This window comes from Callorhinchus milii, unplaced genomic scaffold, assembly GCF_018977255.1.
Source record: "Callorhinchus milii isolate IMCB2004 unplaced genomic scaffold, IMCB_Cmil_1.0 Scaffold1, whole genome shotgun sequence".
In the NCBI taxonomy this organism is placed as follows: domain Eukaryota; kingdom Metazoa; phylum Chordata; class Chondrichthyes; order Chimaeriformes; family Callorhinchidae; genus Callorhinchus; species Callorhinchus milii.
The window spans coordinates 137,469,543-137,490,421 of NW_024704742.1; the positions used below are offsets into that span (position 1 = coordinate 137,469,543).

Sequence of the window (20,879 nt, forward strand, 5' to 3'; positions counted from 1 at the left end):
CAACCAACCAACCCAACCACCCAACCAACCAAACCACCCAACCAACCCAACCACCCAACCAACCCAACCATCCAACCAACCAAACCACCCAACCAACCCAAACAACCAACCAACCCAAACAACCAACCAACCCAAACAACCAACCAACCAACCCAACCAACCAACCCAACCAACCAACCAACCAACCAAACCACCCAACCAACCAACCACCCAACCAACCACCCAACCAACCACCCAACCAACCAACCCAACCAACCCAAACAACCAACCCAAACAACCAACCCAACTAACCAACCCAAACAACCAACCAACCCAAACAACCAACCAACCCAAACAACCAACCCAAACAACCAACCAACCCAAACAACCAACCAACCCAACCCAACCAACCCAACCAGCCCAACCAACCAACCAGCCCACCAGCCCAACCAACCAAACAACCCAACCTCACTCACTCACACTCACTCTCTCACTGGGCGGCGCGGGTAGGATTGGTTGCCCTTTGTATCCGGAGTTGGTGGTCACACAGTGTGAACAATGATACGTGAATCTGTTTATAGAGAGAAGCTGTTGCCCACACAGTAACCACACTGTTAGGCGGCTACAGCATGACCTGGTGTCAGGCAATATCCAATTGCATTGTTAACCGCACCGGCAGATACTGTTACCCCTGGAAAGTGATCCGCCAATCGACTAATAACCACTTACTGCTGTATAAACAGAGGCGGATGAAGTGAGGAAACGTGACTAAAGTTTTGCCCTGCCCAGGAATTGAACCGCAGCAACTGGCCTGCTCTGTGGGGGACGCTAATTGCTCCGAGACTCCGCCTGGTGTGAAGGGCGCTTATATAAATGCAAATTGTTGTTGACGTACAGCAGGGCCAGTCTTAGACCAGCAACACTCAATCCACTGTGCACAAAACTTGATCAACCTCAACTTCAGGCTGCTTTAAAATGAAACTAACCAAAGGAATTGTCAGATTAGTGAAGGGAGTTTCTCCCCGTGTCCTGGCCTCCAGTCCTCAGATACGTCAGTCATTCACTTCATGGCTGTTCACCGGACGTTGCTGGGTACAAATTGTATGCTCGCATTCGCCTGCAAATATAGTCACTGCACTTTACAGTAAAATTCTGTGATGCACTATCGATGCAATAGGTGCTTTTTTTTTGGTCAGCTGAGTGTCTGACAAATGCGGAAACCCATCACCATGTTTAAGAGTATCCAAACCAAGAATTACATGCATCCCACCAACACATGGAAATCCCAGAGAAAAATTTGTTGGAATGGAATGCGCACTCTCTCCCTGGAAGAACATACCCTGCTTACCTAATTCCAGAAAGTATTAGGCGCAGGTTGGCAAGAGCCAAGGTTTTGGGACCCCAGAGTATGCATTGGGGTAACTACTGGAGTCCAACCAGCTAAGACCACATAGTTTGCCATTGAGAGCACCATTTGGCAAACTTTCCCGCTGTTTGTCCAGTTAGGAACACCCCATTTATTAGAGCTTTGGCTTGCAGGGTTAACAGGAGCTGAGGGGGAGGATTTCCTGCTCCCTGCAGAAAAGATGCTGTATCAAACGCAAGGATTATTATAACTAAGTGTTTGTCTGACAGCAGAAATTAGGAAAGAACGTGATTTATTACAAGACTTTTATTATTAACACAACCACAGTCATTCCAGGTTCTGTAAAAGCAGTTAAAAAGCTAAACACACAAATCATCATGGCATTAGTTACAAAGAGTGAAATTATTCCAGGTGAGTGAGTGTCAGTGATCAGCTACTTCGCGTGGAGAGGATGTGCAACAGATAGCATCAGTACCCAACCCTGCTCTAAACCAGAGCAACTCCCAATAGGACATCCCAGCTTAAGTTATCCCTCAGAGAATGGCCACAGAACCTCCCAATTACTCAGTGCCAGGAGCAGTGAGTGATCGCTCCAGGAAGCTCAGCCGTGAGGGCCACAGCCACAACTGGTACACACTCCGCTCCCAGACCAGGATCACCAGGGCACCCAAGACTACGCCAACAGGGAGGGGGAGTTGTCCATTGACCCAGAGCTCCTTGGTTGAGCTATGAACCTCCATTCCCCCCACTCCAAACCACCCCTGAGCTATTCATGAAGACAGACCATCCTCCAACCCCCCCCCCCATGTGCCTAAATGGATGAAAAATCCCCACTTCGTGAACTATGCCCTTTAATTGACCAGGTTATGACCTCACTTACATTTGCCGATTTGCTGGGTCAGGTTCAGTACCGGGGGTGGGTTGGGGTGGGTAGAAAGAGAAAAGAAAGGAAGGAAATCTCTCCATTCAGGTTGGTTGTGGTGACAGAATTAATCAATGGTTGTGTTGAGAGCAGCCAAAAATTCATCACTGGGATAGAAGCAGAATTCTGTCAGTCAGTCTGGTGTCTTCAGGAGCGAACAGCAAGCTATCTAATATTTGTGATGCGGAGGGAGGGAGGGAGGTGAAGACTCTGCTCAGGAGGGGCTCTGGAAAGCGTAGGAAGGAGTCATTGAGTGGTGTGTGGTCAGGTACAGTCAATGCAGTTGGTGAGGGGAGGCGCATTATAGCTCAAACTCAGTACCAAGCAGCCGGCTTCCTTTCGAGAATCTGGATCTTAGAATAAGAGAGAGAGAGCGAGAGGGGGGGGATAGGGAGGGGAAGGGGAAGACCTAAATAGAGAGAAAAAAAATGGATTTGACAGAAACACATTTTAAGTTGGACATCTGGTCAGCGTGATTTTCATATTAGCGCCAAACCCATCAGTGACCTTTACACCACTCCCCCCCCCCGCCCGCCCCAATATGCCTGAGAACATTGACATCGAGTTAACCTAGTGCAAAGTGCTGGCGAGATTCTTTCATCAATGATTCTGTTGGCAGCCATCCCCCACTGCAGGAGGCCTCAGGCGTAAGTGCCCCTGTACAGGCCCGAGGAGAGTGGCTCGTAAGTGTTCCGACGCCGTCGGCAGCCAATCACACAGATGCTGATCATCCCGAAAAACTGGAAAGAAAAAAAATTTCAGCGAGGATCAGCTAGTTTATCATAATGATCCTTGCACTTGATACAGCGCCTTATTATGTCGTGGAGATGCGTCAAACCGCTTCACAGGATATACTGCGAAGTGAATTGAGTACATATTTTGTGGGTGAAACGCGGCAGCCAATTACCCACAGCAGCGTCCCACAAACAGTCGTGGATTGAGCGACCACATTATTATTTTTCGAGGAGGGATTATTCCCCCCGGAAAGCGATCCGCCAATCAACTAACAACCAGGTTCCTACTTACTGCTAGGTTTGAATGAAGCGGGAACAGAGGTGTGTGGAGTAAGGAACTTGCCTAAGGTTTCGCCCCGCCCTTTCGCTTGCGAGATGAGTGGTCTAATCACTGCGCTATAGCCACATTTGCTTAACACGTGGCACTAGAGACAAGGCACACAGAACCAAACACATGGCCATTGATGGTCTTCTCCCCCCCCCCCCCCCCCCCCCCATGCAATCCAACAATAGTTGTGGGAACCACAAGAGTCCAAGAGAAACAAACAGTACCTTAATGATGGCGAATACTAGGATGACCAGCACGGCGTAGCTAAGGATGGATTCCAATCCCATCTGCAGTTTGTTCTCACAGCCCTACAGTCAGAGAAAGAGCAGGTGGTCAGTACTGCAAGGGATAACCCTCCCCAGAGCAGTGCGGGGTCTCTAACCTTGGCCTGAACAGGTACAGACGAGACCAAAGTTTCACATCTCAACCAAAGGACGGCATCTCTGACAATGCAGCACCGCACTGCTGTGTCAGCCCAGACTGAGCTCAAGAGTCCAACTTGGGGCTCAAACCATCATACTTCTGCCCGGGAATTGAACTCGGATCCTCTCGTTTGCGAGGCAAGTGCTCTAACCACCCGGCTACAGGAGCTCATACGTCGTTCATCCTCAAACTCAATCCACCAGAACGAGTGAAGCAGGAACAAGCACAACCGGCCCAGTGGGAAGTCAGTGTTGTGGGGTTATCGGGCTCATGTTCCCCCCCAACCCCCCCACCAAATCACTTTGACGTTGGCCTAAACTGACTCACTTGCCTATAGCTTTTCACAAATGAGTTGCTGCTTAACTGCCCATAGTTCGTCCTGACCTCAGCCCCCATCTGAAACCTTTGACCCCTGATCTGCTCCAGGGTGTGTGTTGGGATGGGAGTGTGGGGGGGTGGAGAAAGAGTGAGTACCTTTGTGTTGATCAGCTCTGTGTGGTTTAAGCTGCCAGTGCAGTTAGAGAACGAGGCTCTACAGCAGCTGATGGGGACACTGTAGTTATTGGCCTTGGCAAACCACTCAGTGCTCAGCCAGTACGTATAGTTGTTGACTCCACAGCACTGCATCTAGAGAGAGAGAGAAAAAGACACATGAGGCCATCCTTAGGCCTCCTCCCCACCCCTCCCCTCCGTAACTGGTTGTGGAATCTGTGTGACTTGCTAACCCATATCGGCTCAGCAGGCTCCCCGACCTGCCTGGCCTTTTCAACTCTTCCCTCCTCAAGCTGCAGATCATCCAGAACTCTGCAGCTCATGTCCTCTCCTGCACCAGGCTCCATGATCCCATCACCCTCACGCAGCTCCACTGGCCCCCCCATTCCCCAGAGGATAGAGTTCAAAATCCTTGTCCTTGCCTTCAAAGCCCTCCACTGCTCCTCCCTACCTCTGTGACCTGCTAACTCCATATCGACCTGTCCACTCCCTCCGCTGAGCAGGCTCTGGCCTGCCTGCTCCACGTAACCCTCACCATCTTCAGCCTCTCTGCCCCCACCCTTTGGAACTCCATCTCACAGTCCCTTCACCTTGCTCCCTCCCTTGCCTCGTTCAAGACCCTCCTCTTCGATTGCACCTTCGGTCACCCTCCTAGCCCTCTTGTCCTCCTCTCCTTCTGATCCCAAACCTCACCTCGGATCCAAATCCCTGACTGTCCGGCACCTTCTGACATAAAAGGCGTAGTGTAAATCTAATTTGTTGTTGTTGTGGGCAGAACCACATGCGTCAAGCTCACCTCTTTCTGCAGGTAATCCACAGCCCGGCTATCCGCGTTCGTCCCATCATATTTCTTGAAGACGATGGTCATGGAGCCGTCCACACCCTCATGTACCTGTGGGCACAACACCCGTTGTCAACAACAACTGGGATTTGTATAGTGCGCCTCACGCAGGGGCAAGTCCCAGAGCACTCAACATCAGACGGTTCCCCACACTCAAAGAACGGAAATGGGTCATCAGCAATCTAACTCCAGCCCCCTGCCCCCCCATGTCTCCAACGCCAGCGCACCCACCCTAAACTCCCATCTTTGCACCCCTCACCCCGCCTAAGGTTTCACCCCACCTGGGAATCAAGCCAGGGTCCTCTCGCTTGGTAACCACTATGCGACTCCAACCTCAGCCCCTACCTCAACACCAGACCCCAAAGGCCCCCCCCCCACCAACCTATACCCCAAGGTTCACTGGCAATGCTAGCCTCTACTCATCTGAAATCAAACAAGTCAATGGGTAGGTGCTGGGGTGGTGTGTGTGTAAGGGAGAGTCAGTCTCCTCCCACAATCAGCTTGTATGTTGGGGGTGGGGGAGCAAGTTCAGCACTGACCTGTTTCCTGAAGATGACCGCCATCACAAAGGCCGTCACCTCAGCAGTGAAGATCAGGAGGAGAATGAAAAGGAACTGTAGTGGGGGAACGGGGAGAAGACATGTTAGCAACAAACTGGCAAGCAGCTCATCAGCACAGATTTTCTTACCCACCACCCCCTCCCACCAGGTAGCTCCAGGTAACCACAGTCCAAATCCTTGACTCTCAGGCCTTCAGTGTCTCTGCTCCCACCCTCTGGAACTCCATCCCTCAATCCCTTCAACTGGCCCCTCCCTTGCCTCCTTCAAGGCCCGTCTCAAGACCCTCCTCTTCGACCGAGCTTTTAGTCACCCTACCTGCCCTCCACCCCTCCTGATCCCAACCTCCAGCTCAGGTCCAAATCCCTGACTGTCCAGCACCTTGGGACGTCCTCCTGACATGAAAGATACTGTATAAATGTAATTTGCTGTTGTTGTGATTGAGTTAGTGGACTCAGCCTGCGAGAATGGAGGGGGCAGTGGTCAGGCACCCCACCCCCCCCACCTCCAAACACACACTGGAAGGTGGTGGAGTTTGAGAGGAATAAGCGAAGGTTAATGGGGAGCAGATGGTTCCTGTTCTTCACTAGGCTGCAGCAGCTCAAGGGTTAAAGACCCCATGACTAGTTATCAGCCACTCCAGACACAGGAAGGTTATCTGACTTTGAAAACCACAACCTCTAGAAACTCACACAGTCACACAATCTTTAACATCCACCCGAGTAGATAGACTGGGCCTGGGTTTAGGTCTCAGAGTAGAATCAGGAACTCACAGCAAAGAAGGAGGCCATTCGGTCCATCGCATCTGCACCGGCTCTCAGAGCAAGCGGTATAGAAGCATAGGAACGGGAGTAGGCCATTCAGTAGGCCCTCAAGCTTGTTCCACCATTCTATAAGATCACGGCTGATCTGTACTGATCTCCAATTACCCACCATCGCCTCTTGATACCCTAACCTAACAAATAACCACCTCAGTCTTGGAAGATGTGAATGGATCCATAATCCACAGCCTTTTGGAGCAGAGAGTTCCAGATTCCCACTAACCCTTTGTGCGAAAAACTTCTTCCTGATTTCATTCCTAAATGGCCCAGCTCTAACTTTTAAGATTATGCATCAATCCCACTGCACCATCTCCCGTCAAACCTATGCAGGACAGCACCCAGGACGGCACTCCTACACCTCCCTTGTCTCCTTCAAGACCCGTCTCAAGACCCTCTTCTTCGATCACTCTCCTTCCCCTCTTCCCACTACTGAGCCCCGGCTCGGGTCCGAAATACTGATATCTCTCGACATGAAAGGTGCTTTATACATATAATGCTGGTGTTGCTTTGGAGCGTCAACCGAGGCTGCAGTCGAGGGATCAAACACAGAGGCTGTTGGATACTGACCAGCCCCAGACCACAGGGAGACTCTTTCAGGGTGGAGCAGCAGCCGATGATGCCGATACCGAACATGAGCAGAGCCACCCCCAGGATCACCGAGGCCGGCAGCACTGTGTACTGGTCATGGAAGAAGTTGGCGTAGTTCTTGTACGTGGAGAGCAATGCGGCCGCCACATAGGTCAGCACAGCCCCAGCAACCTGCAAACACAAAGAGAGAGTGAGAGAGGAGGTCAGCCCCCCCAGCACAGAGAGAGAGAGATAGTGGGGGGTGGGGGGTTGTCAGCCCCCAGCAGAGAGGGAGAGGGAGGGAGAGAGAGAGAGAGTGGTGGGGTTGGGGGCTCAGCCCCCCAGCAGAGAGAGAGAGAGAGAGAGAGGGGTCAGCAACCTGCATACAGACACAGGTCAGCGAGCGGGTGACATGTTCAACAGCTCCTCCTTCCCGACCCACCCCTCGTTGAGCCCAATGCTTCCTCCTTTTCTCCCCCCAAAAGACATTCAGGCCAACGTATAGAATCATAGAAATCTGCAGTACATAAGGAGCCCTTTTAACACTAAATGTCCACAAAATACAGTCAATCCACAACAACAGTAATAGTAACAACAGCAACATTTGATATCACACCTTATCAAGTCTTTGAGACGTCCCAAAGACTGTCACAGAATATGCTGTAAAGCGAATTGACAATATTTGGGTGAAACTTGGCAGCCAATTGTGGGTCAGGAACATTTCACTTGCCACCCCCCCGCCCCACCCGGAGGAAAAGTTGTGATGTGTTGATTGATAGTGCATATAGCAACCTATAATCTAAGTTATTAAATTCCTTCACAGGAATTGTTATCAGTTACTGTCTTATGGTGGTGGGGAGAGGGAGATTCTACGAGGAAGGGATGTGGCCCACAAACAGTTAAATTATTATTTTTTGAAGGGATTATTACCCCCGGATCCGGCAGGCGGCTACCAACTGGATTCCTACCTGCTGCCAGGTAAACAAAATCGTGCGGAGTTACGAAACTTGGGTGAGATTTTGCTCTGCCTGGGGATCAAAGCTGAGTCCTCTCGCTTGCGAGGTGGGGGACCTTGGACCCCGATCAAAGAGGAAACTCTGCATACAGCGTTTCAGAAAATGATCAGAGCACTTCACATGGGCGTGGAATGAGCGTTTGCTGTGTAAACTGACTGCTGTTTGCGTACAAAGTACAAACAATACTTCACGGTACAGCCTGTGTAGCGCTGCGAGATGTCGCAATGACCCCAAACCAAAACGTAAGGATTATTATTAACATCTACCTGCAGAGGCAGACGAGATCTCAGATTAAGATAGAACAATATCTCATCTGAAGGATGGAACCTCAGACAATAAACACTCCCCCAATGTCGTACTGGAGTGACAGATTGACTGAATCCAGTCTTTTTTTTAAAATAAACTATGCATCACCCGCTGTGTTGCATCATCCCCGAGGCACACGTGACATCCCGGTCTCTGAACAAAGACCCTTTCAAAGGGACAACCGAACCTCAGCTCACCATCAGCTGGCGATGTGCACAAGGCAGCCCAGCCCACCCCCACCAGGCTGGGAGCACACCCACAGATCAGAGACCCAGGCTGGTAAGCCAACGGCTAGTCAGTCACGCCCTCCCCTCGGGGCCAAACAGTCCAAATAATGCTACAGCTGTGTTATATATATTTGGATATAATAATCTTTGTATTTGATCACATCACATCATTCAAATACTTCACAGGATTCGAGTGCAGTGATTAGTCTGTGGCCACATGAAACAACCGATTTGCACACAGCAAAGTCCCAAAACAGCCACAAGGTGATGACCCTCCCGGGGGGGGGGGGGGGGGAGAGGGGGTTGGGGTGAAGGAGGTAATTGGCATCAACTTGGAGCTGAACTGGCACCAAGGTGACACATTTAGCGATGAAATGTTGGAGCCAGCCCTCTGTGACGGTCTCCAGTCTGGTTCCTGAGCCAGGGAGGTCCACAGTATTCCAGGGCACTCACTTCTGATGACAGCACAGCCCATCAACAAGAGCTGGAAGTGCAGACCAGTCACTGGGGGCAGAGAATCCTCAGTTCCTGTTAACCGTGCAAGTCAAGGCCCTAAAGGGTAGGATGTCCCAGCTGGACAAGCAGTGGGAAAGCTTGCCGGACAGCAAATATTAATGGTTTTAGCTGGTTAGAGTCCAACAGTTATCCCAACACATACTCTGGGATCGCCAAGCCTTGGCTCTTGCCAACCTGTGCCTAATACTTTCTGGAATTAGTAGGATGTGTCTCTCCAGTGAGAGAGTGTGCACTCTATTTCAACAATCTATCTCTGTGGGTGGGAAGCAGGGAATTCTCAGTTTGGTTTGGATGCTCTTAAACAACTGTGATGGGTTTCCACATGTGTCAGATACTGGGCTGGCTTAAAAAAAAGATAAATTTTAGGTGGGGGATTGTTGGCCGGAACATTACAAAAAGAGCATAAGCCATTCACCCACTCAAACAGAGATCTTTACTCTCCCGCTGTGTATAATAAACATTTGATATAGCGCCTTATCACATTGTTGAGAAGTCTCAAGGCGCTTCACAGAATATATTGTAAAGTGAATTGACTGTGGATTTTGTGGGTGAAACACTCAGCCAATTGTACACAGCAGCGTCCCACAAACAGTCATGGATTGAGTAATCACATTTTAATATTTTCGGGACAATTATTACCTCCGGAAAGTGATCTGCCAATCGACTAACAACCAGGTTCCTACTTACAGCTGAGTCTAGGAGCTCTTTCCACAACCCTTCCTCATAGAATCTCCCTCTCCCCACCCACCATAAGTCAGCAACTGATAACAATTCCTGTGACGAACTTTAATAGCTTACATTATAGGTTGCTATGCACACTATCAATCAACACGCCATACCCCAGCGTTCAAACACCACAACTTTTCCTCTGGGTGGGGGAATGGTAAATGAAATGTTCCTGACCCACAAGTCAGACCACATACAAACAATAAATTAAAACCAAATATCAAGTTAAGGCTTAATCACATTGCCTCATTAACCTATATAAAGTCAAACCAAATAGTTTTTCCATCAAATTACACACACACACATACACAAACAGTGGGGGTTAAATACATTGCAATAGTTGGCAAAACACACACAATGGGGATTTTACACAGCGGTGAGAGGAACAAAGGGGAACTATCCAGAGGAAGGTTTTGTGTAGAACCTCGTGACCAGAGGCAGAAGCAGGTCAAATAAAATTCCCCTTTTGTGCACAGCCGTGGAGCTGGCCAAACCCGCGCTGGCTGGGATCTCCCTTCACAATATGTGCCACCAGCTCTGCTCCCTCTTTTCCCCCTCCTTTGTTGTGCATTACCTCTTCTCTGACTACCACCCCCAAAAATATCATGCGTTACACCAGGCTATGAGGCAGTAAGAAGAAATTGGTTACAGCACTCGCCTCGCAAGCAAGAGGACCTGGGTTCAATTCCCAGATGGGGCAAAACTTTTGGCAAGTTTCATTACTCCACATGCTTCTGTTTCGATTGGCAGATTGCTTCCCGAGGATAATAACTCCCCCCCCAAAAAAGTATTTGGTCATTCAATCCATGAGTTTGTGGGACAATACAGTGCACAATTGTCTGCTTCATTTTGTTCACAAAATATAGTCAATTCGCTTGACAGTATAGTCTGTGAAGCGCTTTAAGATATCAGGTTTGTATTATTTTTCCTCCGGTTCTGAACCCTCCCACCAATGAATATTAAAGCTCTCGCTGTTCAAGACGAGGTTTGTTTTCTCTCTGTAACAGCTGGAAACAAACAGCCAATTGTGTGAATTACAAAAGGCTTCCACACAATAAGCAATGAGACTCTTTCCCCACCACCAAGGATTTTCTGACACATACTTCTGATCATTTCTGACCCATCGCTTTTCTTAGGAATATCCAAACTATTCCATGGATTGCCCCTCTCCTCCCTTTTATATAACACCGGCATGTCTCTAAAACACTCTAAAAAAATTGCTGCACTCAGTGGCCATTTTGTGAAGTCAACTAAGTGTCTGACACATGGGGAAACCCATCACCGTTGCTTAAGGGTCTCCAAACCAAACTGAAAATTCCCTGCATCCCATCTACACATGGAAATCCCAGATTGTTGGAATGAAATGTGCTCTCTCTCGCTCTCTCTCTCTCTCTCATTCTCTCCCTGGAGGGACACATTCAGTTTACCTAATTCCAGAAAGTTATAAGGTGCAGGTTGTCAAGCGTCAAGGTTTGAAGACCCCAGAGTGTGCGCTGGGGTAACTGCTGAACCAGGACAGAATGTCTGTCAGACATCAAGTCCTGGATGAGAGCTGACTTTCTTCAGTTGAACGTCAACAAGACCGAGGCTCTCCTGATTAGCTCCATCAATGCCGCCGCACCTCAGGCGCTGACAGCATCACCATCCAGGGTTGCACACTCCACCTCACTGAGTCAATTTGGATCCTTGGTGCCTCCCCCACATCACCCGGCTCCACAACACACCTCAGGCCACCGAGACCCTCATACACGCATTTATAACATCCAGGCTCAACTATGCAAACTCCCTGCTTGTCGGCCTCCCCAGATCCTCCCTCCATAGGCTGCAGATCATTCACAACTTGGCAGTCGGTGTCCTCTCCCACACCAGGCTTCATGACCCTATCACCCCCATCCTCGCCCGACTCCACTGGCTTCCCATCACACAGAGGATACAGTTCAAGGTCCTGGTCCTCACCTTCAAAGCCCTCCATGGCCTTGCTCAACTCTACCTCCATAACCTCCTAAACCCCTACCATCCTGCTCGCTCCCTCCGCTAAGCAGGCTCCAGCTTGCTTCACATCCCCCGCCTCACCTTTGGCGGGCAGTCTTCTGCCACTCTACCCCACCATCTGGAATTCCTTCCCATAGTCCCTCTGCCTTGCCCCCTCCCTTGCCTCCTTCAAGACCCGTCTCAAGATCCTCCTCTTCGACCGTGCCTTCAGTCACCCTCTTTCCCCCCTGCCCTCCCCAATAACCCCCAGCTCGGGTCCAAAACACTGATTGTCCAGCACCTTGGGACATTCGCCCGACATGAAAGGCGCTACAGAAATGTAATTTTGTTATTGATGATAATAATCACTAGTTAGTCGTTCGACATCCGAAAAACGTGGGTTTGAACCCTCACTGGGTGGATGGTAGGTGTCGAGTGTAGCAACAGCATTTGGGCACAGAGCAGCAGCTATCAGCCTGAAGGACAACAAGAACAATCCTTGCATTTGATATAGAGCCTGATCGGGTCGTTGAGAGGTCTCAAAGCGTTTCCCAGGAAATCGCTTCACTCTCTGGCACCTCTCTGACCCCCTCACTCCACCACCCGACACCTCCGCTCGACTGGCATCGGCTGGTCCCTCACACCCTCTGCTCCACCATTGGGAGCTTGCGCTTTCAGCCACTGCGCCCCGAAACTTAGGAACACTCTCCATCCATCCCTCTGCCTTGGCCCCTTCTCCCCTGTTTCAAGTCCCGCTTTGAAACCTTCTTTTGCGACCGTGCTTACGTTCACCTCACCCCATCTCGGAGTCAGGCTCCGCCACCGTGAAACGCAATGAGACACCACCCTGAGTGGAGGGCGCTGCATAAAAACAACGTGTTGTTGAGTTGTTAATTGGAACGCTTGGCGTTCTGTTAATTCTGAAGCATGGCAATGTGTTTCCGTATTGCGTCAGACACACTGCCCAGAGATTTGCTGAAATCAATGCTATTGTAAACGTTTCATTAAAAAAAAAGGAACAATTGTCAGAAAAGCCTCATTGTTTAGCTGCTGCGTGTGGCTCTCACTACAAGCCGAGCCTGTAAACAAGCTAATGTAGTCACTGTGCCAAACTAGGCCTGTGACACGTGGAGAGAGAGAGAGAGAGAGAGAGAGAGAGAGAGAGAGGCTTGGGAGTAAGCACCTTCCTCCTGGGCTGCCCGTCCCACATGTTACACAGAGCGGCTGATCACTGAGTCCTGTCAGATAACTCGCAGCACGAAGATTCTTAAGAGGGAATCACCCCACTGCTCCTCAGTAAAACAGCCCGGACTAGTTGGGCCAATTTCTGTTCTTCATTCACTTGTTAATTTATTAATTGCCTCAGAATTAGAAGGTTGTAGGTTCAAGTCCCACGGTTTAAGCTTCACTGCAAAGCTGGTGGTGTGTTGCATTCTTGGAAGTGCTGTCGTTTGGATGAGACATTAAACCGAGGTCTTGTCTGCCTGTACATGGTTAAGATCCCCACAGTGCTATTTGAAGAGAACGGAGTTTCTCTCTCCCCAAATAAAAATGAGTCACTCGCTCTGTGGCTGGTTGTGAGACACTGCTGTGTGCAACTGGCTACCACATTTTGTTCACCAAACACCCAGCCAATCTTTACAGTATATCCTGTGAAGTGCTTTTAGACACCTCACTGATGTAATAAAGTGCGATATCAAACACAAGGAACAAGGAAAGCTTGCCAGACAGCGATATCAAGCAAGTTATGCGGTTTTAGCTGGTTAGACTCCACTTTGGGGTCTCCCAAGCCATGGCTTCTACCAACCTGCGCCTAAAACTCTTTGGAATTAGGCAAGCAGGATGCATCCCTCCAGGGAGAGAGAGCCATTCCATTCCAATAATGTATCTGGAGTTTCCATGTGGGATGAACGGAAATCTCAGTTTAGTCTGACCAAGTCCAACACTTCACAATTGCATGACTGCCTAGCAGTGGAGACCTGTAGCGCGATGGTTAGCTCAATCATGACAGTTTGTGGGGGACTGCTGTCACATCGCTGAGACATCTCAAAGCACTTCACAGGGTATAATGTAAAATGTAGTGACTATGTAGTTTGTGAGCCAAATGCAACAGCCAGTTGCGCACAGCAATGTCACACTAACAGGCATGAAGTGAGTGACCAAATTTATCTGGGGGATTGTTGGCCAGGACATTGGAAGGGAGAAACTCACTTCTCTTTTCGAATAGTACCAAGGGACCTTTAACATCCACTTGAACAGGGAGACAGGAGCTCGGTTTAATGTCTCATTTGAAGGACGGACCATGGCTGGATGACAAACCCACAGCGACTGGGTCACACGGAACATGGCACGTTGGCAAGGCTCCATCGGGGATCTTTTATCCCACAGGAACAGAACAATGTTGGGGGAACAGCCTGGAATAACAGGCAGAGCTACTTGGCTGAGATTACTCAGGAAACGGACCAAATTTCACATCACATGTTAACATGCTTTACAGAAACAGGAGAGAAAAACAACAAAAACCTTTGCTTTGACCAAATGTGCTATTACAGAGGGCTTTGAAGGCAGAGAAAGAACAAGGCGAGAAGGGACTACGGAGAAAGATCCAGTGAGGAGGGATATTATGTCGGGGGGGGGGGGGGGGGTAAATGCTCCGCAAGCTTTTGACTCAGGAGGCGAGAGCGCTGCCAACTGAGCCAAATGACAATAGCAGTTTTTCACAAGCCGTCTCAGAACCAGGGAGGGAAAAGGGGGACTTTCACTGATAATATTTACATTTTACATAGTGTTTCATTACACGGCTGAGACATGTCAAAACACTTTGCAGAATATATTGTAAAGCGAATTGCCTGCATTTTGTGGGCAAAACACAGCTGCCAATTGCAAACAAGATGATACAAGTGATAATAAGTCGGGCAGCGACCAATGCTCCAGCACAGCAGTCAGGCTTTGAGTCAGTCAACCCTGAAGAGGTTCATTGCCCTCCCCACCCTCAACACACACACATACACACACACACACAAGACTAAACCATCAGAAAGTAGATCCAAGGTTTTTTTTTCCTTGAAAAACAAGCATCTTGGTAGGAGCAAAAGAGAGTCCAGATCATATGGATCAGTGTGATTCATATTGTACTTACTTCCTGAGGGTTTTTTTTTAAAAAAATGCAGAAGTCGTGCATTCTGCTGAGCTTGCAATTGTGTGGATGTGTGTTTTGGGGGGAGGGGTGGGGAAGAGATTATATAAAGCACTATTTAATCTTCCTTAAAATAAAAACTGGTTAAAGAGAAACTTGTATTGCATTTTTTTTTTAAACAGTACCATGTATTAGTTCGCATGCCTCACAAGAAATGCTACACAAAAAAAAATCCATCTCGGTCGCCTTCCAACTTGGAACAAAGACAGCAGGAAAGCAGAGAGAATTTAAACCCAATTTTCTCCCCTCGTTTATCCGATTAAGAAAGCATCATTAACTTGTTGGGCTGAATGGCCTCCACCTGTTCCTACGATTCCATCTTAACACCGTAAGAAATGCCAGACGGAAAGAGGACAAGGTTCACCTTCCAGGTGGTCGCTTGCACATATGTCCCAAACTACCTATATCCCAGAGTGTTATTTGCCTCACGGAACTTCACAGAAAACTACAGCAACAACGTGCATTTACGCAGCGCCCCTCAGCCCCGGCAGCGTCTCAGAGCGCTTAACAGCTGCAACGCCTGACACCGAGCTGGAGGGGTGGGGTGACCACAAACACAGTCCCCCTCCTCACATTAGTCAGCGTAATAAACCTTATTTTTGTCTAAAGCACCTTTTCATATCAGACCAGACATCTGAAAGCACTTCCTGCAAAAGGCACAGAGTGTTGTTTAGTGATTGAGTGCCACAGCCACAGATCTGGAGGATTTTTGGCCAAGAAACTGGGACACAACCATTGGGGTAACAACAACAACAAGATTCCATTTATAAAGCGCCTTTCACGTCAGGAGGACGTCCCAAGGCGCTGCACAGTTGCGTCATGACCCGAGCAGGGGGGAAATGGTCAGGGTGAGGGGAGGGAAGGGAGGGAGAGAGGAGGGGGGAAATGGTGAGGGGAGGAAGGGAGGAGCGAGGAGGAGGAAGAGAGTCGAGAGGGGAGCTGAAGGCACGGTCAAAGAGAAAGGTTTGAGACCGGCCTTGAAGGAGGAAAGGGAGGAGGCGGCGAAGGCACTGGGGATGGAGTTCCAGAGCCTGGGGGCTGAGAGGCTGAAGGCCCGACCACCGATGGTAGGGCGGTTGGGGCGGGGGACGTGGAGCAGACCGGAGCCAGAGGAACGGAGGGTACGGGCAGGTAGGTAGGTAGGTAACATCTTGGAGAGCGTGTAACAGCTGGTGTGATAAAGTGTGCCCTCGTCTCTCACACTAAACTCAGTCTCTCTCACACTCACTCTCTCTCTCAGGGGTGGGGCAACAGTTCAATTTGTCTCTATTTGAGACAACGAGTAATTTGGAAAAAAAAATTGCAATTCTAGTTGACTCATCAACTAACAGAGGAAAGTCCAGTGAGTGAACAACTGGGGGGGATGGGATGGGGGGGGGGGGGGGATGGGATGGGGGGGGGAGAGGGGGGGACAAATACATCCAGTTTTAAGAAGGAAAAACTCACATTTTTTTGTCTCGAAAAACAAATCACAGGTATTTGAGAGTTCATTGATAACCCAAAACCAGTTCCACAACGAGAAAGTTACCGAAAAGAGAGAGAGGTCCCAACAAAGCGGAGAGAGAGACACACAACTGGACACACATCTGGAGCTCAGACCCCCCCACCCACACACACACAACTGGACACACATCTGGAGCTCAGAACCCCCCCCACACACACAACTGGACACACATCTGGAGCTCAGACCCCCCCACACACACAACTGGACACACATCTGGAGCTCAGACCCCCCACACACACACAACTGGACACACATCTGGAGCTCAGACCCCCCCCCCACCACACACAACTGGACACACATCTGGAGCTCAGACCCCCTACCCCACACACAACTGGACACACATCTGGAGCTCAGACCCCCCCACACACACACACACAACTGGACACACATCTGGAGCTCAGACCCCCCCCCCACACACACAACTGGACACACATCTGGAGCTCAGACCCCCCCACACACACAACTGGACACACATCTGGAGCTCAGACCCACACACACACACAACTGGACACACATCTGGAGCTCAGACCCCCCCACACACACACAACTGGACACACATCTGGAGCTCAGACCCCCCCACACACACACAACTGGACACACATCTGGAGCTCAGACTCCCCCCCCACACACACACACAACTGGACACACATCTGGAGCTCAGACCCCCCCCCACACACACACAACTGGACACACATCTGGAGCTCAGACCCCCCCCCCCCATACACACACACAACTGGACACACATCTGGAGCTCAGACCCCCCCCACAACTGGACACACATCTGGAGCTCAGACCCCCCCACACACACAACTGGACACACATCTGGAGCTCAGACCCCCCCCCACACACACAACTGGACACACATCTGGAGCTCAGACCCCCCCCCACACACACAACTGGACACACATCTGGAGCTCAGACCCACTCACACACACACACACACAGAGAGAGAGAGAGAGAGAGAAAAAGTACCACAAAACTCTTCAGTTCTCTACTCGCAGAGTCCGTGGATCTTTCTCGGAGCAATTCGACACTCGGATCGAAAGCGAACCCCTCGATCACAGGTCCCGCGGGACATTATATATATATATATATGTAAAAGCTTTTAAATTAAAAAAAAAAGGCTTTATATATATCTACATATAAACATATATTTTTATTTTATTTTTTTTTATTTAAAAGCTCCGCAAACAGAGCAGCAGAGCTGGAAACTCACCCAGAAGATCAGACTGAGGAAGAGGAGGACGGTTTTGGAGGTGATAACGCCGCAATCCGCCATAGCGAGTGAGTGAGGGAGTGAGGGAGAGGGTCTCAGTGTCGGATACAATGTTGCGACGTTCGCTACTTTCTGCGCTACAATGTTGCGGCTCCGCCCTCCGCGTCGTCGCTGCTCCGCCTCTCTCTCTCTCTCTCACTCTCTCACTCTACCTCCCCCCCCCCCCCCTCGTCACTCTCTTTGCTGTGTAATTATCTCTCCCCTCCCCCCCTCTCCCCTCCCCTTCCCCCTCCGAGGAGAAACTCCCCATCAGTTGGCCTCCGCCACCGCCGCCCCCACCGCGCGCACGTGAATCCCACCCTCCGGCCCGAATCCGGCCCCCGAGTCACCGTGACTGGGAGGGAGCAGAGGTTTTTTTCGGTTCGGCGAGGGCGAGGGCACGGGCGAGGGCGCGGGCGAGGGCACGGGCGAGGGCGAGGGCACGGGCGAGGGCGAGGGCACAGGCGAGGGCGAGGGCACCGGCGAGGGCACGGGCGAGGGCGAGGGCACGGGCGAGGGCGAGGGCATGGGCGAGGGCACACGCGAGGGCGAGGGCGAGGGCGAGGGCATGGGCGAGGGCACGGGCGAGGGCGAGGGCACGGGCACGGGCACGGGCACGGGCACGGGCGAGGGCGAGGGCACGGGCGAGGGCACGGGCGAGGGAGAGGGCGCAGGCGAGGGAGAGGGCATAGCGCTAAGAGTCGCGTCGCTGGGTTTCGCTGCTCCGTGGGCATCTTTCGGGTCTCCATTCTACTTTTCCAGCTGCACCGCCCCCGTCCCCCACCCCCATCCCCTGATGTCCTGTCAGTTTGTCTGTTAAACGTCAACAAGACAGATAATAATAATAATAATAATAATCCTTGCATTTGATATAGCGCTTTTCACGTCGGGAGGACGTCCCAAAGCGCTTCACAGAACACACTGTAAAGTGAATTGACTGTACATTTGTGGGCGAACGCGGCAGCCAATTGCGCACAGCAATGTCCCACAAACAGTCATAGATTGAAAATGACCAATTTATTATTGTTTTGTTTTTTGGAGGGATTATTATTAGATGCCATACTCTTTGGCTCCCGTCGACGTCTTCTGTCCCGCGGTTCCACCTCCTCAACCCACCCGACCTGTCCTCAAACCTGCCCATGTCACTCCTCGATGCAAGACCGTTCCGATGAGGTAGAAATTATATCTGTACATCAATCGGTTATTGAGATCCTTTTTTGAAGCACAGACCCAAACAATATTGTTTTATTAGTATAATAATAAAGAAGGTGGATAGAAGATTATTTTTTCTCCTTCTTATTGAAGGGGCTGGTTCATTATCACCGTCCGGTTCCCCGGCCGAGTGCGTGTCCAGGCAACAACTGTCTGCATAAAAAAACAGCACATACACAAAGTCCCGTTACCTCTTTTTTTAAAAATGATTTTTTAATTTCCTGTTGCAGATGAGTCGAGCGTAACAAGCTCTGACACCAGCAATTTCCTCTTCACCGACTCTCTCCACGTTACAGAAGGTGAAGCACCGAACTTGGAAACGGAACATTTACCGTGAAACTCACTCAGACTGACCCTCTGGATGTCTATACACAGTTAAACACTTGCACTGAATACAATGAAAGTACTTCTAAATACAATTATCGTCATTCTTCCATATGTTTCAGCTGTTGGTCAGGACACAAAAGGGGAAAAAGTATGAGTGTAACAGGACTTTGCGAACACTCTGGAGGAGAGTCAGGTGCAGAGAGTTGAGGTAATTGGAGTTGAGGTACAGATCAGCCAATTTGCCAAATGTCCCGTAAACAGCTTTAAAGAATGATCATTGTGTTCAAAATTATGAGGGGTGTTGACAGAGCAGATGGGGAGAAACGGTTTCCTCCGGGGGCTGGTCTGGTAACTGAGGGATACAGATTTAAAAAGGATATTGCAACGATTGAGAGGATACAGAGAGCAACTAAAATGGTTGAGAGGATGGAGGGACTGGACTATAAGGAGCGATTAGATAAACTGGGCAGGTTCACACTGGAGAAGAGAAAGTTGAGGATTATATGATTATGATCTTTATGATTCTGAAGGGAATAGATTATGTGGACCATGATAAACTGTTTTATCTTGTACTGAACAGTAGAACCAGCGGACACGGCCTGCGATTAAAGGGGATAAATTCAGAACAAAAATCTGTGGAAACATTTCTTCAGTGAGTGAACAGTAAACTTATGGAACAGGTTCCCTCGGGAGAAGCAGAAAATGTTGTTTGTTTCAAGAACAAATTTCTGCTAGAAAATAATATCTCAGAATACACTGCAAAGTTTGGGACACGACATGTCAAGCGACTGTCAGGATGGTCAAAGGTGAACCAGATGGACCTTGGTCTCCTTTCGCCAAGCACATGTTTATGATCTTATACTTTTATTTAAGATAACTGGCAAAATAACCAGAGATGATACGAGGAGAAATATTTTTACACAGCGAGTTGTTAAGATTTAGAATGCAATGCCTCAAAGGGTGGTGGAAGCGGATTCGATAATAGATTTCAAAATGAAATTGGATATATGCTGAAAAGAAAAAAAGTTTTAAGGCTTTGGAAAGATAGAAACAGGAGCAGGCTATTCAGCCCCTCGAGCCTGTTCTGCCATTTTATAAGATCATGGCTGATCTCTACCTCAAGTCCAGTTACAATAATAATCCCTCCAAAACCAAAAACAATAATAAATTGGTCACTTTTAATCCACGACTGTTTGTGGGACATTGCTGTGCGCAATTGGCTGCCGCGTTCGCCCACAAATATACAGTCAATTCACTTTACAGTGTGTTCTGTGAAGCGCTTTGGGACGTACTCCCGACGTGAAAAGCGCTATATCAAATGCAAGGATTATTATTATTATTACTCGCCCTTGCCCCATATCCCTTATGGGTGAAAGAACGGGGTACTGGGACGAGTTGGAAGCTCTTGCAAAGAACTGGCACAGGCATGATGGGCTGAATGGCCTCCTTCTGTGCTGTAAGATTCTATGATTCTATCAATTTTGTTTGGGGGATTGTTGTCTAAGACATTGAGAGAAACTCTCTTCACTTTTAGATTAGCGCCATGGGATCTTTTAACGTCTATACACAGGCATCGATGGGATCTCAATTTTT

General features: G+C 49.5%; 1 protein-coding gene across 1 annotated transcript; it reads right to left on the reverse strand.

Annotated features, from left to right (window-relative positions):
* Positions 1-1,642: 1,642 nt before the first annotated feature.
* Positions 1,643-17,820, reverse strand: tspan36 (tetraspanin 36). Its single transcript, NM_001292353.1, is given in 7 exon segments — positions 1,643-3,007; positions 3,554-3,637; positions 4,227-4,379; positions 5,041-5,136; positions 5,625-5,699; positions 7,031-7,222; positions 17,709-17,820. Coding segments are annotated over 7 exon segments (762 nt in total). The 5' UTR covers positions 17,772-17,820; the 3' UTR covers positions 1,643-2,908.
* Positions 17,821-20,879: the final 3,059 nt, after the last annotated feature.